Source organism: Acomys russatus, chromosome 17, assembly GCF_903995435.1.
Source record: "Acomys russatus chromosome 17, mAcoRus1.1, whole genome shotgun sequence".
NCBI classification, from domain to species: domain Eukaryota; kingdom Metazoa; phylum Chordata; class Mammalia; order Rodentia; family Muridae; genus Acomys; species Acomys russatus.
Genome location: NC_067153.1, coordinates 48,403,145 through 48,429,381, shown reverse-complemented (window position 1 = coordinate 48,429,381; position 26,237 = coordinate 48,403,145). Strand labels below are relative to the sequence as shown.

The window sequence follows — 26,237 nt, the reverse complement described above, 5'->3', positions numbered from 1 at the left end:
TTTAGAGGTGAGGCATTCACAGACTGCATGGCCTCTGTGTCAGCAGCAAGGCTAACAGTTAGGGACCTCTTAGTAGGCCCAGGGTTCTAAGTGGTGTGCGTCTTAGCCTTATGTGTTTTCCTACCTCATGACAGGTAAGGAAACTGAGGCACGTGGAGCTTATGTTTGGCTTGCCCAAAGCACGGGAATGGCAGAGCATAGTGATAGGTTCTTCAGCTTGCCACTGATGCCTCCTGCCAAGGCCCTCCGCCCCAGGTCACTTAAGCCCCACACCCTGTGCCATGCTGAACACTCTCACATACATCCTGGTGTGCTTTATGTGAAATGTACGTGGATGGGGAGCATCACCCTAGAGTTACGTTCACAGTACCGGCGTCACCACACTTCCGCGCTCAGCCTACTAAACTATGGTTCCCTTCCCTGGCTTACCCGTGTGGCCCAGGGTCTAAACTGAAGGAGCATCCCTGTCTATCTTCCTCCTTAGTGTCTGGAGGTGTCTGTGAGACACCCAGCAGGACATCTTCCTGGCAGAGTCTCTAGCTTCTGATATTGACTTGTGTCCCCTCAACTCTCCTCTCTCTCCCTGGCATGGCCCTCATTAGGACACGCTCCTGGCAGGTCCTCTGGCCTCTGATATTAACTTTTGTAGCCCTGCTCTCCTGGCCCAGCTCAGCCCTGATCACTTCATGGCTGTCCAGAAGAAGGTCTGCTCCATCTCAGGACCACGCGTCTAAGAACAGAAGACTGAATACCATCTGTCTGTCTGTCTGTCTGTCTAGGATGTCATCCACACAGGCAGCGCCCTCCTGGCCCCAGCTACCCAGGCAGCGTGGGAACAGATCCAGCGAAGTGAGGGTGGTGCTGCACAGCTGCTGAGGCACTTCGAGGCCTACTTCAGCAACGTAGCGCGAAACGTGAAGAGGACCTATCTGAGGCCCTTCATCATCGTCACCGCCAACATGAGTACGGACTGACCTGGCGGGGGGGTGACGGTGGAGGGGGGGGGCGGGCAGAGCACCTGAAGGCAGAACCCAGGGACTTTGAGCATGCTGTCCAGATGCTGAACCCTAGCAGTGAAGTGGGCAGGGACACAGCCTCAGGCCAGGCACTCCTGTGGAAAAGTGAGCGAGTAGCTCAAGCCTCTGCCTTCTTGTCTATACAATGGGAGAAGTTGCCCAATTTGAAAGACATTCACAACTGCTGAATGTCACAGTTGTTCATGTTATTCCTGTGGAGGTATCACCCTGGCATCTTTAGAGTCCAGCTGGCCTTTCAGACACCCAGGTTTGGGATTTCCCCACAGTGTATCCTGCCTGGGAACAACATGTCTCCTTCCACATTTGCTGCAGATGAAAGTGCACAGGAGGGACATGGGGGCATGGAGGTACAGGCTTTTCTACCCTGGAGCAGTCCCTACGCAGTCAGTGCTATCAGAACCTCATGGCCCATGTTACCTCAGACACTAGTACACACCATGCTGGCTTGGGAGTTTACTAATCCTGATTCTGGTGGGCAGAGAAAGCCCCAGGTTGGTAAAAATCAGTCCCCAACCTGTCCAGACAAAGCTGGCAAGAGGGCCCCAGGTCCCTGGGACTCTCCACTCCACACACAGCGTTTCTCCAGCTGTATGTGGAGCCAGCAGCATTACTGATGTTGACCTCAGAGATCACCCTACTCTCACCACAGGCTTTTCTTCCTGCCCCCTCACTCCTGCAGGTGGCTTGAGGGGCACTGACCTAGAAGGAAGTCCTTTTTTTTTTTAATTGGTTTTTCGAGACAGGGTTTCTCTGTGTATCCCTGGCTGTCCTGGACTCACTTTGTAGACCAGGCTGGCCTGGAACTCACAGGAATCCACCTGTCTCTACCTCCCCGAGTACTGGGATTAAAGGCGTGCACCACCACTGCCCGGCAGAGGGAGTCTTTTTTAAGGGCCTTTTTTGTTGTTCTTTTGTTCTTTTGCGACAGGATCTCACTATGTAGCTCAGGCTGTGCTGGAACTCACTATGTAGACCAGGCTAGCCCTAAACACAGAAATCTGTCTGCCTTTGCCTCCCGAGGCACCACTATGCCCAGCTGCTAGCAGGGAGTCTTACACAGGGCAGGGGGGTATGGGGAGGCCCCTGGCACATACAGCTGTGACTCTGCCTCTTTATCAGAATAGTGGTGGCCAGCACCTACTGAGGGATACCTGACTATGTGTTCCATCGGGGGCCTATAGATATTTCTACAAGGCAGAGAGCAAACAGACAACCTAAGCCCGTGCTGCCGAGCTTGTTCAGGGTCAATGGTGGCTGTTCCGCCAACCCTGTGTCTGTCTGTCACTACCACCTGGAAAGGCTGCAGGGGGTGACATGGCCCATGGAACAGGGTCAGCACAGTACCTCTTGAAGTCTTGTTGTGATTGGCCTTGCCCTTCATATTCCATCCCACCCAGAGCCATGCAAGGCAGTGCCAGGTGCCACCGTAAAGAGCCAGATTGCCACACTCTGCCAGTGTCCCCTCAAGTGTCCTGCTGTTTGTGACTTTTAGTGGGTTCCCTCCTAGAGACCACGGTTTTTGTTGAAACAACAGTTATCATTTCAAAACTGTGGGTTCGAGAAGGCACTAACACTTGGGAGTGAGTAAAGGGATTGTCCCCAGTTCTTGCAGTTGACATCTTCGACAAGCTTAACTTCACCGGTGCCCAGGTGCCAAGGTTTGAGGACATTCAGGAAGAGTTCCCAAGGGAGTTGGAGTCCTCTGTGTCCTTCCCAGCTGACACCTTCAAACCACCAGAGAAAAAAGGTGAAGCCACCTAGACGCCTCTTGTTGCTTTGGGTGTCCCCATTCTTTCAGGAGGATGTGCCCTGAGCAAGCAGTGGAGCAAGCAAGCTCGCATGATGTTCAAGTATCCATTAAATATCATGAGAGGCTCTCGTGGATGCAGGGCCAAATGTTGTCTGGGCTCCCCCTTCCAAACTGTCCAGTGACAGCTTCCACATGCATGTGGTTACATGTTTGTTCAAGCTGACCCCGGAAGTGATTGTGTGATGGGTGAGCTTTAGCTAGGATTGTCACTTGCAGGCAAGTGTGCATATATTCAATGTACATATGTGTGGTGTTCTGTGTGTATGCATGTATATACTGCATATACATTCAGTATATATATGTGCATGTTAATGAGCATATATGTATATATTCAGTATGTATATATACACATACATTAATGCTCATATATGTATATATTCAGAATGCATGTATTGTGTATATGTTAATATGCATATATGTGTTTTAAGTATATAGGTATGTGTGCATATATCCATGTGCATATGTGTGTATATTTAGTGTATATATAATATACATATTAGTATAAATATATATGTACATACATGTTTATATTCCAGATGTGTGTTATATATTATATATGTGTGTGTTCTATATGCATGTGTGTTTATATCCTGTGTATACATATATTCCATGTGTGTGCATATATGCATGTGAATATTCTGTGCATGCACATATGCATATTGCCTCCATTGCACACAGGTACACTATGTACATGTGTCTCTCCCTTAGCATTGTTACCTAGAAGAGGACTCTGCCTCCGGGACATTATCCCCATCTCCTACTGACACATGGCTCAGGGAAACCCAGTTTGCCAAGGAACACTCCCGTGGGAGGAATCCCCCTACTGTCCAATCCCCAAATCCCCAAAGCTGCCGAAACGCTAGGCTTGGCCAGCACAGTACCACAGTCCCCGCATGTCAGCAGCATGCTGTCTGATAGGCCGGTTGTTAGGAGCCCACTCGGGCAGGGACCAGTTTCATCCGTACCACAGCCCGATCCAGGGAACATGATATCTCTCTCCCCATCCTCTCCCACACCGAGCCCAGGAGCTGGGGCAGTCGGACCCACACCAGAGTCACCCGCATCATGGCTGCCTCAGTGAGTGGCAGGACACTGATGGCTTGAGAGCCTCAAATATGTACTTATGTGTGGGGTATAGCATGGCCTCTCACATGTGTACGGAGAGCCCCTGTGTCCTCTTGCAGCTCCCAGCACTGCTCTGAGGGAATCCATAGAGCCACCTGCCACATGCCATCTTTGCTACTTTAAGCACTCCTTTCTGAGGCTACATCCTCCGTGTCCCTCACTTTCCTCAGCACTTCCTCTTGTTAATATGAAACTAGCCACTGGTCACTAACAGCTCCAACCCCAGTGTCCACTGTGCTACTTTCTGTCGGTGAATTTGAACAGTCTGTGGGCATGTCTTCAGATCTGTAGCAAGTTCTTCTAAGACGTACCCAGAGGTAGATTTGGGTAAACTGGGCCGTGGGCTACTAATGCGTGGCCTCTGAGGAGACTCCATGTTGGTTCCCATCTGCCAACTTGAAGTGTGTAGAAACAGTACGGTGGCACAGGAACCTGCCCTGGGTCCTCACAAGCTGTTCTTACGTTGCAGAAGGCCCCACAGTGAGGCTGGCCAACCGGAGGGCTGCCCCACTGACAACACAACCAGAGCCCAGGACTGAGAGAGAGACCTCATTCAGCAGACAGAGGCGACACCCCAATGAACCCGGCCAGTTTGCCGTTGCCCTGGTCATCATTTACCGGACCCTTGGTCAGCTGCTGCCTGAACACTATGACCCCGATCACCGCAGCCTCCGGTGAGACCTGAGTGTGGAGACCTTGAGGGGGGGAACCCATTCCTTCAGCACCAGGAGGTCTCCACAAGCCAAAGTCTTGATCACCCACTGTCACCTACAATGACATTATGCCATGACCCTGGCCTGCAGGAGACCAGGAGAGGTGCTATGTCTGCCATGATGCTGTGCCCTGGGATGGTCATGCCCTTTGCATTGGCTCTCTTTCTTTGTACCACCTTGTGTCTTGGGGGCACCATTCTGAACTCCACACCACACCCAGAAGCTGTCATGGGTGGTAGCTGTAGGGACAACTGTGCTCTTCTGGCCCAGTACCAAGGGCCACCCAGCCAGTGTTCTGGACACTACATACCGCCCCGGAACAGATGGCTGTGCCTAGGCCATGCTACTACGGCTACTGTCCTGGGTGCTTCCTTGTTCCCCAGTCCTTACTTGTTGAGATGGGTGACTGGGTTCCAGGCTCCGGTCACTTAGCCATGTTCCCTATATGGTCATGTTACTCCTCCCACCATGTGACGGCCTCTGACATCTTGCAGAGACACACTTGCTCCTTAGTTCCTAAAGCCCCTTTCCCCTGGAGGTGGGACAAGTCTCCCTGCAGTCTGAGAACGCCAGCCCTCACAAGACCAGGGCTGTGCCTCAGTTGTTCACATGACCGTGTCCCCATAGTGTCTGGACTCGGGTACTCACGAATGTGAGTTGACCATGTTTATTCCTGTGAACTTTCCTCTGTGCCGCAGATTGCCCAACCGGCCCGTCATCAACACCCCAGTGGTGAGTGCTATGGTGTACAATGAGGGGACCCCGCTCCCCGGCTCTCTGCTGAGGCCTGTCCTAGTGGAGTTTGCCCTGTTGGAGACTGAGGAGCGAAGCAAGCCTGTCTGTGTATTCTGGAACCACTCCCTTGAGTAAGTGGGACCCCGCCCCCCAAGAGCCTACAAGCAAGCTCTACTGTGGGAGCCCTGTGTTTGCATGGGAGGGCCTTGCCAAGGTCAGATAGCTCAGTTGACGGGATGAAGGCTATGTTTCCTGGCCTCTTGCTCCTCTTTCAGGCTTAACAAGACAAAAAGCTTCTCCCCTTTTGCCTCTAGGAGTGTCAATGTACACCCACACCATGAACACTCATGCACGCATGCATACGCACACATACATAAAGCCATGTGCACACTGAGGAATTCATATCCTCCTAGAAAAAATAGAGAGCTACACACACATCTCAAAAAACACGCACACATGATGTAGACATGATCTATGTGCCAAGATACATAAATACATACATGCATACACATGTGGGTAGGGGAAGTACACAGGTACACACGTAAAAACTCATACAAAAACAGGCATGCACACACAAGGCTCCCCCAAAAAGGCTGTGGCAGAGAAGTAGTTGCTCACCTACAGAATACCTGCAATATGTTAATCAACATGAGCCCCCGCCTTTCTCTGTCAGGCAAGGCCACTTGCAGGGTATGTGGGACTCAGAGATGAGCCCATGCAGAGATGTGGCAGTGTTAGTCCCAGACTGTCCCTCTGCAGCAGGGTTTATTTGGCCTGTTTCTGGAGCCATCAGAGATACCCCAAGAATGTCCAGATTCACAGATGTGTGCACCTGCAGTCAAGCATGGGAGGTGGTTGGCTTTTAAAAAAAGCTGTAAGATGCTATTTCCTTGTGCCTGCGTGGCACTGGGTTCCAAGGCCTGTGGCCTGTCTGTGGCTTAAACCAATGGCTGCAGGAGTCGAGGGAGAGGTGCTTTCTTGCCTCCTCCTTCTTTGGTCTTTCTTGGGTTGTCCTTACCCACAGGGTGGAATGAGGAAGTGCTGGGGCAGGCCCTGTCACCAGGCTTGGCACACGCTTTAAAATGAAAAGCATCAGGAGCCTGGGACTCAGGATCAGACCCCAAGGGCTCTCTGCATGCCTAAAGCTGGGCCCTAATGTTGTACATCTGTAAGCCCGTACCACAGGGACATTCCCCACGACATGGCTCCCCAGGATCAAAAAGGAGAGAACTTCTACTTGAGCCTGTACTGGGTTCCCAGACACATGCTCGGGCAAGAACTTTCATCTCCTCCCGTCTCTGTACTTTCCAAGTGCCAGTTTATAAGTGAAGCCCATTGAATCCAGGGCATAATAGATCATTGGCTCACAAAGGAGAGAGTGAGGGAAAGCGTTGGTGTCTGGTGTGTGTGGGCCCCGCGGCTGCCAGACACGGCTGTCTGTCCCTGGCTATTTGTTTGAAGAATCATAGCAATTAGCAGTGGCTCTAGTGATCTGCTCCCCCTGCTTTGTGTTGCTGCCATTTATCTCCAGAACTGAGCGCTTCTGGCAAGCGTGTCAACCGTCACACCCCATTTTACAGATGAGTAAACTGAGGATCAGAGGGATTACAGGACTTTCCCAGAGCCGCAGAGGGCAGGGCCCCCATAACAACTTGTTATTTGGGGCTTTCCGTCAGTGGAACGGGGGCACTAATTGGACCCTGACTTCCAGGCAGCGCCTATAAATCATTTTGCAATGTGCACATGAAAGTGGACAATGAAGAGATACTTATTGCTGAGGCCGGCGAGGCTCCTGGTATGGCTGGCAAAGCCAGCAGCTGTCTCAGCCTTGGCTGCTGCCTCTGGCCACGGGGCCTACTCTCTGGAGTTTTCCATATCTGGCACACAACCTTTGAACTTCAGAAACGCTCATGAGAGCCTGGACCAGCTATGAGAGGGAAAGGAAAACTTTTCCACAGTGCCAGCTGGTCATGAGGGCTGTGTCCTCTGTGACAGCGGCCACAGCCTTCTCCCTCAGTGTGGTGAAGAAGGTGAATAGTTCAGGCTGGGAGCTGACAGCGGAAGTTGTGGGAATCGGCACCCATGGGTGGGTATTCTCTGCACTTGGTCGTTCCTTTCCAACCGTACCCATCTTATCAGGTCAGCCTCAGAGACCCTGGGGCTGGGGTGAAGGCAGCTTCCGGGCTTTCTCGGTGGTAGATGGAACCGGCTCACCCCTTCCTCTGTCTTCTCCACAGCATCGGAGGGACTGGAGGGTGGTCAGCCAAAGGCTGTGAGCTACTGTCAAGGAATCGGACCCACGTCACGTGCCAGTGTAGCCACTCGGCCAGCTGCGCAGTGCTCATGGACATTTCCAGGCGTGAGGTGAGCATTTTACCACTACCCACCCCGTGACAAACCTGGGGACTAATCCCTGTGGCAGCTGGAAGCCCTAGTCCCCAACCTACCCCTCCTAAGGCCCCCATTTCCTTGTATGTTGAGCAAATCAAATGTGCTCATTGACGGTGCTGGAGAGATGGCTCAGAGGTTAAGAGCACTGACTGTTCTGCCAAAGGTTCTGAGTTCAATTCCAGCAACCACATAGTGGCTCACAACTATCTATGATGAGATCTGGTGCCCTCTTCTGACGGGCAGGTGTACATGCAGTAGAGAACATTGTATACACAATAAATAAAGAAATCTAAAAAAAAAAAAAAAAAATGTGCTCATTGAAAACTGTTCTAGCAACCGTTTGAAGAAGTTTATGAGGAAACTTTGAAGGGACTTTATGGGCCAGTGAGATGGCTCAGTAGGTAATGGTGCCTATTGACAAGTCTGATGGCCTGAGTCCCCACCTCTAGGGACCCACAGTGTGGAAGGAGAGAACCAACTCCTGCACATTGTCATCTGACCTCCACACACGCACTGTGGCGTTTGCACGCGCAAACATACATAAATAAATGTGAATTTTTAGAGGGGAAGGTTAGAACTGGACATGGCCTATTATCCCAGCACCTTGGAGGCAAAGCAGGATTGCTGCAAGTTCAAGGTCAGCCCAGAGCTACGGAGTGAGACCCTGGCTAAACAAACAAGTAAACAACGGCTTTCAAAGAGCCCAGGTTATAAAGCTTTTTGCAAAGGTGTTAGATGGATGTTAGGGTTTCTAGGCAAAATGAACGTGGAGAGGAAGGGGTTTATTTTGGTTTATGGTTCTACATCATAGTCCACCATCAAAGGAAGTCAGGACATGATCTCAAACAGGGCAGACACCTGGAGGCAGGAGCTGATGCAGAGGCCATGGAGGGGTGCTGCTTACTGGCTTGCTCAGCCTGCTTTCTTATAGAGCCCAGGGCCACCAGCCCAGGAGTGGCACCACCCACCGTGGGCTGGGTCCTTACACATAATTATTAATCAGGAAAATTCCCCCACATGGTCTTGCCTATAGGGCATCTACTGGATTAAGATTTTTCTCTTCCCAGCTCTGTCTAGGTTTGTGGCAACCTGACAAAATTCAACCAGCACAGTGGTAAAACCTAACACTAGGCTCAGAAGTTTCTAGAATGTTGCCTCCTCTCAGGGCAGGGTCCCGTTGCCATGCTAGAGCATGCTGCTTCTACACCCAGTTTGAACGTGAAGGCCTCTCAGGACACACAGTGCTCCCTAGGACAAAGGTGTGAGGAGAAGAAGCCAGTGACAGAATGTTGGTGTCTTTGGTATCTTAAGCAGCTTGACAATGTGAGCTGGCCATCTGCCTGGGGAGAATTAGCCTCTGAGGAGCCACAGTGCACAGCTCTGTGCCACCGCCTCCTGGAAGGCACTGAATAACCTGTACCCAAAACTGCTCCAGACTCTGAGTTGCACTAAGCATATTCCTGGAGACTCAAAATAGTTAGTCTGTTTTACCTGGATTTTTAAGAGAAAGACACGCTAGTCGCCCTTGGTTGCAGAGACTGTATGCTGAGGGTGAGAATGAAGCCCCAGCTGTGGGCATCTGCTGTCTAGACTCCTAGCTACCAGAGATGAAGCTGCAGGCTGTCTAGTCAGGCCACAGAAGGAGCTCGGGCTCTCACATCTGCTCTTGTCGTGGGTTCTGTCTGAGGACCACGTGACATAAATGCAGCCATGGATGGGTGAAGAATTCCTGTCACATATTAAATGAGCAGGAGAGGCGCCATGTCACAAGTTACCCAGTCTCCCTGTAAAGAGTCTGCTGTGACTATTGGCCTGGTGTGGGGGACGATGGGGAGGCAGTGCTACTGGAGACATCTAGGGTTTGCATAAACCTGAGTCCCCTTGGTGGCAGATCTCCAGATCAGTGCTTGGAAGTGTCTCAGTTGCTCCTGACAGCAGGATTTATGTGGGAGGGTTAAAAAAATATATATATATATAAAATGTTTTTGAGGAAGGGTCTCATTATGCAGACCGTATTGGCCTTGAACTCACAGAAATCTATCTGCCTCTGAGTGCTGGGATTAAATGTTAAATGTGAGTGCCACACTGGCTAAAATATATATCACATGGGCTGGTTCGATCTGTACAATCCCCATCTTGGGCAGCCTTTTGTCATCATCCTCAGACCTTGCTCACCATCCCAAGCCAGTCACCTGTTCCTCTCCCAGTCTTTGATATCTACTATCCATCATGGTATTCTGTCTGTGTTGTTCTAACGTCCATCAGAGCCAGCTCCTTACTACTCTTTAACCAACCCACCTGCAGCATGGGGAGGTTCTGCCCCTGAAGATCATCACCTATGCTGCCCTGTCCTTGTCCCTGGTGGCCCTCCTGGTGGCCTTTGTCCTGCTCTCCCTCGTCCGGACGCTGCGCTCCAACCTGCACAGCATACATAAGAACCTCATCGCGGCGCTGTTCTTCTCCCAGCTCATCTTCATGGTCGGGATCAACCAGACTGAGAACCCGGTGAGAACCCCTCAGCCTGCCACAGGCTACCCTGAGTGCTGTCACTTTGGCAAGCTATCACATACCCCCTGGTGTGCCTCTCAGTCTCCCTGGAGCAGTGCAAGCATCCTACTTGTAAGGGCATTGTGTCAGGGAGTCTCTGGGGGAGGCCAAGGGTGGAGACCACCCTTCAAGGGCACCCATAGGGTCCTCCAAAGGCCACATACACACTGATTCTCATCCTCTTGACATAGGCACTAGTCATTTTACCAGGTGGTGATCTGGTTCTGGTTCTTGCTGTGAGAATGCTGACAGAGGGCAACTAGAGGGAGATAGGGCTTATTTGGTTCATGATCGTCGGTCATTGTGAAGAAACTGAGGCAAGAACTCAGGGCTGCTGCTAGTCATGCCACATCCAAGAGCAGAGATAGAATAAATGTCTTGCGCTCAGCTGCATGTCTAGTGCTCAGCCATCTTTCTCTACTCTTACCCCACCCAAGGCCCCCTGTCTAGAGAATGATGCCGCCCACTGTGGACTAGGTCTTCTCCCATCTACTAAGACTCAAGATAATCCCTCCCCCACAGACATCTCACAGTTCTACCTGGTCTTGACAGTCCCTCATTAAGACTGTTTTCCTAGGTTGATTCTAGCTCGTGTGAAGTTGGCAGTTAGAATTAACCATCAAAGTTGTTGTAGTTACGTGCTAAATCCCAGAGTCCTAAATATGCGAGGTCCTTGGGTTTCTCTGGGCTGGCACTGTCTGTTACATCTCATGACTCTCAATCTTTGTGTCCCTTACAACTGTCCTTCCTGTGGGATATCTTTACTGCAGTGGCAAGCTCCACCAATTACCAGTGTAGCCTTAGTGGATAGTGGTGCCAGGTTCCCCGTCCCTCTGCTCTCTCTGTGCCCCTGACAACCCTGGGCTTTGCTCAAACAAGAACAACAAAGGCATAGAACAAGAAAGTGTTTTCTGGGGGATGTACAGGACCAAGGAAGAGAAAGGAGCTTGCCGAGAAAGCAGGTGGAGAAGAGGAAGAGGAGGCGAGGAGAAGGAAGGTCGGGGACCCTCCAGTTGATATGATTAAATGCAAGGCTGTTGAGTGTTGCATCAGTCCTGGAGAATTGTATGAGCCCAAGAGATGTTGCAGAGCCTCACAGGGGTCCTAGCTGCTCATGGAGGTCATGAGGTCACCAGGGTAGAGTAGTAAAGTCTCCTGAGCATGAGGTGTTCTAGCAAGTGTTGTGGAGGAAGGAGGTGGACAGCGAATCCTCGCCTGCACCTGCACAGCTGGATCTGTGGCCAGCGAGCTCCCAGTGCTCGTCAGCAAGGCCTGTCCAGCACAGCTACCTACCCTGCACACAGTCCTCTCTGACACGAGTGATTGGTGGAACTTGCCATTGAAGTAAAGACAGCCCACAGGAGGGACAACGGTAAGGGGCACAAAGATGGAGAGTCGTGAGATGTGACAGACAGTGCGAGCCCAGAGAAACCCAAGGATCTCTCTAAATTAGGAGACTGAAGATAAATGATTATGCCGGGGACAGTGGGTATCTATGTAATGATTGCAAAGGTCCACACACTGGGACAGTAGGTGCCTGCTGTTTTTCTATGTACCCAGTGGAACAAACTCAAATATACCTATAGGAGACACAAGCTCAAGAAGAATTTCTAGGACTCTTAATGAAGGAAAAATGTTAATGGTAATATCACATCTGATCTTGCACACTAGCAAGATGGCACAGTGGGTGATGGTACCTGCTGCCAGGCCTGATGGCCTGCACTCAGTTCCCAGGATCCACACAGTGGAAGGATAGAGCATAGAGCACACCCCTCATGAACTGTCCTTCGACTTCCGCACATGTACACACGTCATGTGTGCTCTACATACACATAAACACACAAATAAGTGTAATTAAAAATAACAACTTGAAAGGAATAATAAAAGCATACTGTAGAGTTGAAATCACATTTTTTAAACATTTATTTATTTATCATTATGCATACAGTGCCTGCATGTACCCCTGCAGGCCAGAAGAGGGCATCAGATCACATTATAGATGTTTGTGAGCCACCATGTGGTTGCTGGGAATTGAACTCAGGACCTCTGGAGGAGCAGTCAGTGCCCTTAACCTCCGAGCCATCTCTCCAGCCCCAGAAATCACATTTCTAACGCTAGAAAAAAAGATAGTAGGGGCTGGAGAGATGGCACAGGGGTTTAGAGCACTGGCTGCTTTCCTAGAGGACCTCGTTTTCATTCCCAACTCCCACTGGTGGCTGACTGACTGTATCTCCAGTCTCAGCGTCCGATGCCCTCTTTTGGCATCCATGGGTACTGCACACATGTGGTGTACATGCATGCAGACAAAACACTCATATACATAAAATAAACAATTCTTTTTAGGAAAAAGACTGAAAATCTAGTGAACTGAGGATCTTTAGTAAAAGATCACTGGGACCTTGGGGCTTGGAAGGGGAAGAATAAAGCAGAAACTAACCAAATGGAAAGGAAGGGGGAAAAGAGATAAATAGCCATGAGGTATTAGTCGAAGGGAAAATCTCTAACGAGAACAGCGGGGCCTGGAGAGATAGCTCAGAGGTTAAGAGCTTTGCCTGCTCTTCCAGAGGTCCCGAGTTCAATTCCCAGTAACCACATGGTGGCTCACAACCATCTATAATGTGATCTGATGCCCTCTTCTGCCATGCAGGTGTGCATGCAGATAGAGCACTCATATACATAAAATAAATCTTTAAAAGAGCAAGAGAGAGAACAATGAAGGGAAAAGGTGCAAATAACAAACACTGGAGCTGAGAAAGGAGACAAGAAGGCGGCTTGAACAGTCTGGGGCAGCACGGGAGAACCATGGCTGAATGGCTGCATTCCCCTCCAAGATGAGGAAGCCTGGCGTGGGAACGCAGCTGTATCTATATGTAGCTAACAGTGCGCAGCTGGGTTTATCTTAGGACAGACATGAAGGTGATTTAGCAGTGTATAAACCTGTAGATGTCATTGACATCTCCACATATAAGGAGTGACTCACGTTTCCTTTTGCTGCTCTGAGGCAGGGGCTAACGTAGCCCAGGTAGTCCTTGTGTCAGCTGAGGCCCAGCATGAGTCTGACGTCCAGGCACTCTGACTTCCGCCTCTGGAGTGTTTGGGGTTACAGGCCCATGTGCTTGTAATGTTGGAACCTCTGGTATGAGGCTCCCTAACCACTAAGCCACATCCCTAGCTCTACACTTAAGGAAAAAAAATCTTTCTTTCTTCTTTCTTTTTTGTTTTTGTTTTTTGAAACAGGGTTTCTCTGTGTAGCTCTGTCCTGGAACTCACTCTGTTGACAGGCTGGCCCAAACTTAAAGATCCACCCATCTCTGCCTCCCAGGTGCTGGGATTAAAGCTGTTCACACCACCACCCAGTTGAAAATATTTTTCTTTCTTTCTTTCTTTCTTTCTTTCTTTCTTTCTTTCTTTCTTCCTTTTCTAGGCAGGGTTTCTCTGTGTAGCCCTGGCTATCCTGAACTAGCTTTGTGGACCAGAATGGCCTCAAACTCACAGCAATCCATCTGCCTCTGCCTCTTGAGTGCTGGGATGAAAGGCATGTGCCACCACGCCTGCCTTGAAAAGATTTTTCTTAATGCAAAAATTTTTTTTGATAAATCTTAATACTTATTCATGATTAGAAAAAAAAGGGGCAAGAGAAAACCCTTTGAACAAATTTAAAAAAAGAACTCCTTAACCTAGAGCAAGGGCCACCTGTCCCGCCCCCACACACATACAAACATACTAGCACAGTAGTGGAGGGAACAGTGAGAAATCTTAGCTGTGGTTTTTAATGGCAGGAACCTGCCTTATTGCAGCCTTCTGCTCACTCAGGTGTGGGAGGAGGGCTCAACGGGGCCACCGTAGAAAGGATCAAGAAGACTCTTCATCAGATGACATCATTGGCATGTTGGGCTCCACCAAACGATTCTAAAACAACCTATAGATAAAACCCTGTGGATAATCAGGGGAACTCAGTGGCCTGTCTGTAAAGACGGCAGCTGCACTCCTGCGCACTGGCCATGGCACCTGAGTGTCAGGGGCGCAGGAGTGAAAGGGTGAGGGCATCCCTGGAAGTGTGTGGTAAATCTGGCTATGACTGAGCTGTGTGGAATGGGGCTGGGGGGAGTGTTCACCGTCCATTAGTGATTGTGGCATTTGTCCCCCTGCCCTCACAGGTGATGGGGTCTCTGAGAGGGACAGACTTAGTATGCAGAGATGATGTCTCAGGCCAGAAAGGAGCATCCCTGAGGAGAGGCAGCACGGGTCCACGCTACAGCTGACAGTGGCAAGGTCCTTGTCGGCTTGATAGCAGGCAAAATCATGGGACACGATGGGGTTGTGACTTTGGGTGACCCCGGCTAACCAGCTGCGCTTTTCCATATTTTCATATTTACAAGTGAGAATTTTAAAATAATGTGAGGTCCAGTGCACTTGTTGGGAGTATGGGGAGGGAGGGTGACTGCCAGTCATCTCTGTTCCCTGAGAGGACTGTGCCGGAAGCTCGCTTACAGGGTCCACCCATGAACCCCCTAGAGCTGAGAGGTAGATGTGTAAGGACAGATGGTCTTGACGAAGGGAATCACCCACATGGCCACTCGGCCACTTGGATGGAGGTGGTAGAGTTGCAGTTAGGTACTTGGCGCTTGGTGCCACCTCCTTGTAGACCTCAAGGTCTATGTGGACTCTAACCACCAGAGATGAGGGCTGTCACCCTCCCAATATAAATGTGTTGCCTGCCCTAGACTTGCTACAGGGCACTCTGTGTGTATGTGCATGCTATTTCAGACCTGTGGCTGAACAGTGATTGACAGCCTAGAGAGAGAAAAGGTCAGCAGACCTTCACTTGTGCAGTAACCCAGGCTTTTAACGGTTACCCTGACATAGACACCATCACGCTTGCAACAGCGGCCTCTGGTTCAGGGTGGAGCCCTGTGTGCAGCACTGTTGTTGCAGTCCGCTGTTCTTTCAGCCTCACCCCTGTCTCCCAGTGTTGCTTTGCACATTGTCTCCGAGTCCCATGGATACCAACCCAGAAGATATGTCAAATGAGGTAGCCTCTGCACATGGCACTTCCTCTTGCAAATGCCACAGCATCCCAGGGTTGCTTGACAGCGACGTGAGGCAAGCACTGTGTGACTGGCTATACTGTTTGGAGAAGTGTGAAGGAGGAATGCTCAGTACAGGTGTCGTTCTTTTTACCCCATGGTTTGCATCCTGGGATGCAGAGCCCTTAGACAGAAAAATGCAACTACACATTCAACCTACCAGAACCCACGATTCAGGAATACCTCCTACCCTCTACCTGTTGGCTGGTGGGAAGCTGGGTCAGGGAAGGCGGCTGTGTGAGACTGCCTCTCGACACATGGTAGAAGGTATCCAGGAAGGACTCGGGAATAGATGGTGAACCAATCCGTCGGTAGCCTGAGGGGGTCACTCGATGGAACACCCTTTTCTGTGTGCAGGATACATCATACCCCGAAGTGCTACAGCAACCAGCCAGAGCTCTGTGCCCTAACACAGGCCTGATAGTTAAAGCCTAGAACAGGGGCCAGGGCAGGAAGGGAGAGTTTGGGGTGATTTTTAAGGGCTCTGGGATGGAGGATGGTAGATGCAGCTGCTGGTAGTGGGATCAGTCGGTGGCAGCTGGACACAGCTACCTGGGCTGCAAAAAGCACAGAGCCCAGGCATGGAGACTTGATCTCAAAGTCAGTCTCTCAGATAGAAGGGGAAAGAAAGGTGCAAAGCTGGAGGTTTCCAGAAAGCACAGAGATCTTCCTGAGTGGCCAGACCCCTCAGGAAAGAGACCAGACCCTGCTACCTCCTAGGCATGGTTTCCCAGGCCATCCGTGCCCCAGTGCCATTGACAAAACTTGGTGGCTTTCCTGCAGGGTGACAGAAGCACAGGGTTAGAGCAAGTAAACAAGCACCAAACCTCCCTGTGGCTTCCCAAGGCCAGACACTATTCCTCACAGAGTGGACATTGATATGGGCCCTGAGGGAAGATCCTTCCCTCAGGCACGGACACAGGAGGTCTACCCACCTCCACATGTGTAGCCTGGGCAAAGGCTCAGTAAGCAGAGACTCATTCTGGGGCCCTATAGGTGTGCAGGAAATACAGCCGCTGGCTTCAGGCCACTCTCTGCACCTGAGTATGCCTGCCGTGGGAAGAGCCTAGAAGCCATGGCACATTTCTGACTCAACGCCTCCCTGGAATGAGAGAGCTTTCCGGGCACCAGTGAGCACAGACCAAGCAAATGCACCCCAGGAGGAAGGTGTGCCATGGCAGGGGCTTGGCATGACGCCTGCGTTTTATGAGTTTTGTCTAAACTCACAGTCCTATCTCTGGGCGAGGCTGTTTATCTCCCAGAAGCCTGACAGGCTGAAATGATTTATTGTGTGTGTGTGTTCTGTTCTGGAAAAGTGACTATGTTTAGTGCAGAAGTGTGTACACACAACCCTGCCTGATCCTACTGTTGGTTTCTAGCCCCTTTTTACAAAAAAGCAGCAGTCCGCCAACTTCCTCACCCTCCTCATGTCCCACTCTGAAAATGGTGTATGGTGTGAGGTAATCCAGCTCAGACTTGCCCCTCACAGCTAGCATTCTGATGCCAGCAGAGACCATGTCCCGGCTGTAGCGTTGTGTTTTGTCTTCAGCTCTGCAGCGTAGCTGACAAGTGTTCGTGTTTTCATAAGTCCCTTGTACTATCTGGATGTCATTTCTGAAGAGCACCTGGCCCTTGGAGGTTGCTCTGGCAGCGGTGGTTCTGTCACAGCACCCTGCAGCCAGTGCTCTGTGGACCTTCCTCGGAGTGCAGTGACCTGGTATTTGAACGTAGCTACATTTAGAGGTTGAGTTGTGACTCCCCTCCTGCCCGTGTGAAATCTGTGAGGGTGCTGGTCTCGGGGAAGACACAGGGGGTGCCAGGGCAATAGTCAAGGGCAGAGCATAGGATGGTACTTGCTAGTGTGGGCCCCATCTGTGGGTGTGACCATGGGTGGCCAGGGTGGAGCCCTTCAGTGACTTCGGCCCAGCTGTGGGTAGGGTCAGTTGTGGCTGTGGTTAGGGGTTAGGGTAAGCTGTGGGCATAGCTCAAGGTAGGGCCAACTTGAATAGGGCCAGATTTTGTCCCCTTCCCCCGTTTCCCCCTGTCATTTCCCCCCTGACCTGCTTAACTTCCTGTTGGGAAACGTGCTGTCACTGCCTAGCCTGGGAGCCCCATTTAGGGCAGGTCGCCCAAAAGGCCTGTGAGCAGCTGCCCTGGGCTACATCTTCAAGACCCACTGTGGAACCATCCCAGGCTGGGAACTTTCAGCGTGAGCAGATGCAACTCCATGGTGTGGTTTTTTTTAGGTTTTTTTGTTTTGTTTTGTTTTTGTTGTTGTACTTGTTTTTTTGCTTTTTTTATAAAACCCAAAGTAAATACTTAAAAATTAGAACAAGCTCGCAAAAATATGCTATTTCCAGATTCTCAAAAAGACTAGGTGCTTTGCCCACGCCTTGTTCCTGAATTATACCCACTCTTTGTAGTGACCCCAGGTTGAGATTGGGGTTTTTGGGTAGATCTCCCTGCAAGGCTGCCTCTAACCATCTCCATCAAGAGCGATGCAGGTGACCTTCATGCTCAGCAGTGGCTCCTGCTGAGTTGCACGGAAGGAGAGGCTCTTCTAGAGACCCTGCTATGGCTGAACAGCCTGATTTGGTCACTCCTCAGCCCTATAACAATTTGGCTTCCGCCTCAGGAGGGGTCACCCCCCAGGCTTGGACTCCCCCATCTGAGGTTTTATAGGGTGCTTGCCAGCCCCGCCCCCTCAGCAGTCCCAGGGCTGTGGGCTGCATTCTGAGCCGTCTCCTCTCCACCCAGTTTCTCTGCACAGTGGTCGCCATCCTCCTGCACTATGTCTCCATGAGCACCTTTGCCTGGACCCTGGTGGAGAACCTGCATGTCTACCGCATGCTGACGGAAGTGCGCAACATCGATACGGGGCCCATGAGGTTCTACCATGTGGTGGGCTGGGGCATCCCCGCCATTGTCACAGGTAAAGACACACAGGGCAGCTCTGCCAGCGTGACGGGTGTTAGAATGCAGATTCCACCACCACCACCACCCCCCAGCCATCTGCCCTCTCCGCTGGTCCTCTGCGTTTAGCTGCGTATGGAAGAGTAGCTACTCCCAACCCATAGGGAGGCAGGTGGTCAGGTGTGAGCTGCAGGACCCCAGAGTACTTGGGGTTCTTGGTGCAGTGGCTGTTAAGAGAAGTTCTGCTCCCATAACAGACAGGATGGGTAGGTGTGGGCGTGATTGACCGAAGAGGTGGGAGATGAAAAGGTCAATAGAAGGGTGGGCCAGAGGGTGCACAGATGGATGGGCATCGCTGTATGATAAATCAATAGAAGAGCTGGCTGACTTCCCAGAGCTGACTGCCTTGTGCAGACTTCCTCAGCATGCTTTTCTTTCCTTTTCCACTGTTTTGTTTGCTTGTTTCTATTTTGTTTTGTTTTGTTTTCAAGTAAGGGCTCCCCTGTGTAGCCCTGGCTGTCCTGGAACTTGCTCTGTAGACCAGGCTGGCCTTGACCTCAGAGATCTTCTTGCTTCTGACTCCTGAGTGCTGGGATTAAAGGCCTTTGCCATCAATGCCTGGCCTACACTTTTCGATAACTACAGAAAGCCAACATTTGCCTCCTGTTGAGGAAGATCCACACTTCCCATTCTTGACAGGAAGGCATGAAGCCCCTTCCTGGAAGACTCTGGTGGCCAAGTCAGGGTTCTGGACACAGTCTCTCAAGGCCCCTAGGGTCCCCACGTAACTCCTCCTTATGCCAAAGAACCCTGAGTGATGTTCATACCTGGAGACTGGGTGGTAGAGGGAGGGTGGCAGCTGCCTCTTGTTGCTCGACAGAGGTGTTTTTATCTCTTTCAAGGTCAGGTGTCACTGTGAGAACACCTAGAAAATGGTGTTTGTTCCTCAGTGTAGAAGCCATCTTGAGGTGTCAGTGGGAGGCCTCCCTTACCGCCTCTGTTGAGTTCCAAGTGGAAAATGCCACTGCCTCCAAGGCCTTTGCTATCTAGATTCAAACAATTCACAGTTCTAACTTACTTTTCAAAGTTTATTTATTTTTTAAAACATCTCTTGCTGGGCAGTGGTGGTGCATGCCTTTAATCCCAGCACTCAGGAGGCAGAGGCAGGTGGATCTCTGTGAGTTCACGAGGCTAGCCTGGTCTACAGGGAGAGTTACAGGACAGCCAGGGCTACACAGAGAAACTGCCTTGAAAAACAGGAAACAAAACTATATATCTTTTTAAAATATCATAAGAATATGTCCAAGAGTCCTCAGGCAGATGACGTTATTAGCTACAGGCAGTGGCTGCCTTCTGGGTCATAGGGAGTAGCCAGCCCCTAAGTTAGTTTAAGGAGTTTGGACGCAATTCTCTCTGGCTCCTTGATCTCTGATGAGGGTAGTTTTGGATCTCTGGGTGGTGCTGCCTGTCTGGCCTCAGCTCTCCTCCTGGGCAGGTGGGTGACCATCCATCCATGTCTGTGACCCTCACGCTTCCCTGTCCCCCCAATATGCACAGGACTGGCTGTCGGCTTGGACCCTCAGGGCTACGGAAACCCTGACTTCTGCTGGCTGTCCCTTCAGGACACCCTGATCTGGAGCTTTGCTGGGCCTGTGGGAACGGTTATAATCGTGAGTACTGTGTCCCCAGACAGGCCACTCATTACACAGGAGCCCAGGTGCTGCAGGGTCAGCAGTTCCTCAGAGTGGCTGGCATTGGCAGGAAGGGACATGCCTGGTAGTGACAGTCAGCAGTTTCCAGGCTGCTCTGAGGACCCTATCCTCAGGTCCCCAGGTTCCGTGGGTCATTTCATGTCCATTGGAAGACCTCCATGTACAAGCAACCTAGAGTATGGCAGGCTGAGGCCCAGCCACAGCATGGCCTGGCTTAATTCACCTAGGGCCAAGGCCTCTTGCCCCCTCCCTCTCCCCTCCAGACATGGTTGTAAATATGTGTTTGGCTGCGGGGGATCACCTTGGAGACAGCAGAAGAGCCCACTACCTGAAGCTGCTATTCTTGTTTCCTAGGTCAACACGGTCATCTTTGTCCTGTCTGCAAAGGTGTCCTGCCAAAGGAAGCACCATTATTATGAAAGAAAGGGGGTCGTGTAAGTTGGGGCTGAATCTGGCCTGTGGGAGGGATGGGAGCCAAGCCACCAAGTTTTTCAACTGGGCCCTCAGAACCCCCAAGGTAGATGCTGGGCAGAGTCCTGTGAAAATGTCCATCCCATTCCCCCAGCTGCCTGGGTTGTTAGCCACATACTCACCAGGGAGTCAGCCTGGGGTGTTAGGCAAGCCCTGGACCTCCGGCATGGATGTGGGAGACACGGTAGTGATTAGCCAAGCTGTCAGTGAGGGGCTGACAGTGGGTTCTGGTCTTGAGATAGTCTGGGCCATAAGAGCAGGAAGAGGTGGAACACAGGTAGGAGAGGATCCTGAATTCAGAGTCACTTACTGTTGTTTATTGTTGGGTGGCATGTTCAGGCAGGTGGTCTGGGAATGGTGGTGATTCTGGGGCTGTAGGGAAGTGACTCAGGAGTGTAGGAAAACCCCAGAGGTAGCCTGGGAGGGAGCTTGCAGAGTTTTAGTAGTAGACAGGGGAGGAGACCCATCATACCCCCATAGAATTAGCATGGTAAGCCGGGTGTGGTGGCACACGCCTTTAATCCCAGCACTCGGGAGGCAGAGGCAGGCAGATCGCTGTGAGTTCAAGGCCAGCCTGGTCTACAAAGCGAGTCCAGGACAGCCAAGGCTGCATAGAGAAACCCTGTCTTTAAAAAAAAAAAAAAAAAAAAAAAAGAGCATGGTATTTGAGGAGCAGTGTGAGAAGAGAGTGACCCAAAGGGACACTGGAGGGTGCTGAAGGTGGGAGTGGCTACAGGACAAGCCCAGAGGCTGCAGCTTCCTGATGGAGTCCACTTTATCTCCAGGTCCCACTCTGACCCTAAGTCACACAGCCACAAAGTTCGCCACAACCCTGAGAAGGGAGTGTGCAGTTGTCGTCTGCTTTGGCTAACGGGGTGACTGAGGCAGAGTCGGGAAGGTCCTCACCTGAGTCACATGCTAGTGGAAGCTGGTATATGAAGTCTCCGTCTCTGCCTCTCTCTGGCCTTAGCCACTTTGTTCTATGTTTCCCACATTACACAGAAGCTAGCATGCCCTCACACAGCAGCCATTGGACCCAAGTCACGTCAAAGGATGGTGCAAGCGATGGCTCGTTTTTTTTTTTTTTTTTGGGGGGGGGGGGGGGGTTGAGGCTCATACTTTCTTTTTCATTGGTTTTACTTGAGTTATCTTCTTATGCCAACCCCTCTACCACCACAACCGCTGTCTGCCTTGTCTCTGGTGGAAGCTAGGGTTGGGGTGGGTTTGTGGGTGGATGGATGGACAGACACACATGTGGTGAGGGTTTGTCTGAAAGCTGAGAGGGGGAAGGACCTGCACTCACGCTGCCCCTCCCACAGCTCCCTGCTGAGGACTGCCTTCCTCCTCGTGCTGCTCGTTAGCGCCACCTGGCTGCTGGGACTGCTGGCTGTGAACAGCGACAATCTGAGCTTCCACTACCTCTTTGCTGCCTTCAGCTGCTTGCAGGTAGGTGCCCCCCAGAGTCACCTGCAGCACTAACCTCTCCCCACGCCCCCTACCCCCGCTCTATTGGCCTCTGTCCTGGAGCAGCTGCAGTAGAAAGAGGCGAGGCAGGTAGGAAAGAAGCCTGTGTTCTCCACCCGTCCCAGCCTTGCCTCTGTCAGGAGCTGCAGTGGCTTGGGCAGGACAAAGCTTGATTCCCTGCTCCCACGGTAGGCTGGCCCAAAGCCCATTGGTGTTCTCAGTAAGCAGGAGCAGCTCTTCACATTTCCCACCAAGTGCTGCCTAGTAAATTTATGGTGTAATGTTGGGGGCCCCTGATGGCCCATAAGGCTGTGGACTGTGCTGTCCTGTCCAGGTGTCTTAGGTGCTAAGGCTCCCCTGTGAAGAAAGCAGTGGCCCCACCTGGAGCTTTCATGGATCCTGTCAGCCAGGCTGCTCTAAACTAGGCTTCCCTCAGTGGACAGCCCGGGTGCCTAGTGTAGCAGCATCAGGCCCCTGAGAATCACACTGACTGTGCGCCCATCTCCCTTCCCTCCAGGGCATCTTCGTGCTCCTGTTCCACTGCGTGACCCACAGGGAGGTGCGGAAGCACCTGAGGGCAGTGCTGGCCGGGAAGAAGCCACACCTGGATGACTCAGCCACCACAAGGGCCACTCTGCTAACGGTAGGAGGTGCTGGAGACCTCGCCAGTGCAGGCCTGGGAGCTGGAGGCACTGCTTATGGCCGGGTTGGGAGCTGTGAGGAGCCAACAGACTATGCTCCGTATCTTGGAACTGTGCACATATCACAGGGCAGCATTTCTGTCTATCTGTAGTCCCACTTGCAAGGGCTTTGGAAGATGGGACCAGGGCATGTATCTGTGACAACCAGAAGTAGTGTCCGCAGGGAGCAAGGTGGTCCCACTTTATGCGAGCCAGGGAATGTTCTCTCCTTTGCCCCAAGGCTCCAGTTTGCAGCCCTGTCTGCCCCTCCCCTGTGCTGGTGGGGCCAGAGTGCTGTCATATGGGCTGCTGGGGACAGTACTGACCTCTAGCTTTTGCTCACCAATAGCCTCCCACTCTTTCCCTCTAGCGCTCTCTCAATTGCAACAACACATACAGCGAAGGACCAGACATGCTCCGCACGGCCCTGGGCGAGTCCACAGCTTCTCTGGACAGTACCACCAGGTCAGGCCTCTGTATTTGCTATATTTGTGGGGATGAACGATGCCCTGGCTGTGAGCCCTACTGTCCCAGGTGCACAGTCTGTCTCCGCACGCTGCGCCACCAGCCCTGCTGTCCCAGGTGCACAGTCTGTCTCCGCACGCTGCGCGGTGGCGGTACCATCAGTTACTGCTGTTGATAAAGCCCAAGCAGGGTGGGTTTAGAGAATCCTCCGTAGCTTCTTGTGGCCTTCTATATAGTAGGTGCTCTGTGACACTGACAGCCCATCACTGTCACTCAGGGCCAGTGCTGAGCCCACCCTACCTCTACCCTGTCTAGGGATGAAGGGGTCCAGAAGCTCAGTGTGTCCTCTGGACCAGCACGTGGTAACCATGGGGAACCAGATTCATCCTTCATCCCTCGGAACTCCAAGAAAGCTCACGGTATGGTTCCCCCTGCAGGCACCAGAGCCCTTGTCCCTTTCTTGCCCTCCTCCTCGTTCTTGTTTTTCTCTCCTCTTTTCTTGACCTGCCAACCCCTGAGGTACTGGACTGCGTATACCCTGGAAGAGCACGGGTGGCCTCACACTCAGAGGCCAGGGCCTGAGCGCCCTACTTTACCCTGTCCCTGTAGGCCCTGACTCTGACTCAGACAGTGAGCTGTCACTGGATGAACACAGCAGTTCCTACGCTTCTTCACACACATCGGACAGCGAGGACGATGGCGGGGAAGCTGAAGACAAGTGGAATTCAGCTGGGGGCCCCATCCATAGTACCCCAAAAGGTGAGCAGTGGGAGACACACAGAAGGGCAGAGGACACTATAAACAGTGGGCTGTGGTCACACCTTCGTCCTGGGGGGATCCTAGGTTCTGCCCAGCAGAGTAATAGCCACATGGGACAGCTCAGATAGAAATACACAGACCCCAGGAATTTGCCCACACCATCTGCTGGGCAGAGGCAGGAATTTGGGGGCTTCCACAGACTATCATTATGGAAGGCAGGAAAAGAGCTGCCAGCAAGTGAGCTCTCAGTGTTGGGTGCAGCCGTGGGGATTCCATTATCCCAAGGTCCCCAACATCACAATGTGGCCTCAGTGTCTCTATCTTTAGAGTGTGAGCCTGCCAGTCTTACAAGCCAAAGGTGAGGTCAGGGCCACTCTCAGGGAGTACCAGGCCTGTGGTATTATGGGGGTGTGGCTGTAAGTCTAACAGAATGTCCTTCTTATCTCAGCAGATGCTATGGGCAACCATGTTCCTGCTGGCTGGCCTGATGAAAGCCTGGCTGGGAGTGACAGTGAGGAGTTGGACACTGAGCCGCACCTGAAGGTGGAGACCAAGGTCAGCGTGGAGCTACACCGGCATGCGCAGGGCAATCACTGTGGCGACCGACCCCCTGACCTGGAAAGTGGGGTCCTGGCCAAGCCAGTGGCTGTGCTCAGCAGCCAGCCCCAGGAGCAGCGGAAAGGTACCTCAGGAGGACCCTGCTGTCTGTCCCTGGAGCAAACCTTCACCCAGTACACAGGACAGGGATGGCTGTTGTTCAGCAGGCCAAGTAGGTTCTATGGAGGGTTTGAGTGGGGCCTGGGCAAGTCTGTGAGAACCAGACCTAGGCGCATTCACTTGCTCAGCATCATCCATCCCCCCCCCCCCCGCTGAGCCACTGCACCAGGGTCTACCACCTAGACTGACTTGGTGGTCATCTCACTCCTCCCAGGCATCCTGAAAAACAAAGTCACCTACCCGCCACCACTGCCCGAGCAGCCATTGAAGTGTCGGCTGCGAGAGAAGCTGGCCGACTGTGAGCAGAGCCCCACATCCTCCCGCACATCCTCCCTTGGCTCTGGTGATGGTGTTCATGCCACTGACTGTGTCATTACCATCAAGACTCCCAGGAGGGAGCCAGGCCGTGAGCATCTCAACGGGGTGGCCATGAATGTACGCACAGGGAGTGCCCAGGCCAATGGCTCAGACTCAGAGTAAGTAGCTTTGGCTCCTGGAGCTTTAGGAGGGTGGGAACCACCAGCTTAACCCATCCAGGACTCCTAGTGCCCCAGGCTTCCCCCTCCCCACCCCCCCATACCTGCGTCTGCCCCTGAATGACTTAGATTCCATCCAACTGCCACCTCACTGACCCTCCACATGCCTGGCAATTCTTCCTATACACAGAGGCAGTAATGAAACTTCAATTTGAACCATCAGGAAACCATGAGGCACAGTCAAGCCCTCAGACCTTGAAGCCTGGGACTGCTGCCTATGGGGCAAGCAGGCCTTTCATATGAGGGTCCCTGCTATAGCCACTGGCTCTACACAGAATGTCCAGATGGAAGCCCTTGGCCCTCGCAGGAGCTTGGGGCCCAGACTGTGACACGTGTCAAAGCCACAGGCATGTTTCAAGAGGGAGACGTGGACTTCAGGCTGGCACAGCTCCATCCTCAGACTGCAGACAGAACCTAAACCATGCTGCTCTCTGGCCACAGGAGGCCCCGCACAGAAGCCATAGAACCTGAGCTGGACTAGGTGAATCACTATGCCAGGCCCTTCGGCTTGCCAAGGTTTAGAGGTCAAGGCCCAGCTGTCTTCGCAGGCGTCTCCTTGCAGCATAAGCCCATAGTTACCAGCCTCTGAGAGGTGACTCCTTGCAGTCTCTGCAATGGCACCGCGTGTCTTAAATTGCTGTTTAAAATTGTATATACATATAAATCTGTCCTGAACTTGGAGAAGATGGGGATCTGTGTATATTTTACAATGACTTTGCTGACACTGGGGAGCCATGAAATGGCATCTCAATATATTGCTCAAGGAAGCTTGCAGTTGTACTTGAATCTGGAATGTGTCAACACAGCTGGTCCCAGTGCCCAGGTCGGGAGCATATGGGCTGTGAACTTGATATAGCTCCGGCAGCTGCTTCCAGCCAGTGAGTGTGGCTGCCCCGCTGGTCTTCGGAGTGCTGTGTGCGTGCTCAGCTCCGTGGATCCCAGATGGGGCTGGCCTGTGAAGTGCGGCCGCCATTGTTGATTTCATACATGTGAAATCCTGACAACTCTGCCACCCCACACCCTTATGTTAGGTCCACCCCTGATCCCGTGGGGCCACTCTGGACCACTTCCTAGT

General features: G+C 52.0%; 1 protein-coding gene across 1 annotated transcript; it reads left to right on the top strand.

Moving 5' to 3' along the window:
- Positions 1-324: 324 nt before the first annotated feature.
- On the top strand, positions 325-25,484 carry LOC127201006 (cadherin EGF LAG seven-pass G-type receptor 1-like). Its single transcript, XM_051159370.1, has 18 exons — positions 325-366; positions 780-963; positions 2,641-2,784; positions 4,442-4,646; positions 5,384-5,551; positions 7,658-7,784; positions 10,116-10,316; positions 18,203-18,377; positions 19,916-20,028; positions 20,425-20,504; positions 21,861-21,987; positions 22,523-22,648; positions 23,056-23,150; positions 23,466-23,569; positions 23,760-23,909; positions 24,358-24,591; positions 24,841-25,102; positions 25,326-25,484. Exons 1-18 carry the CDS (start codon positions 325-327, stop codon positions 25,333-25,335), a joined length of 2,547 nt encoding a protein of 848 aa, XP_051015327.1. The 3' UTR covers positions 25,336-25,484.
- The last annotated feature ends 753 nt before the right edge of the window (positions 25,485-26,237 follow it).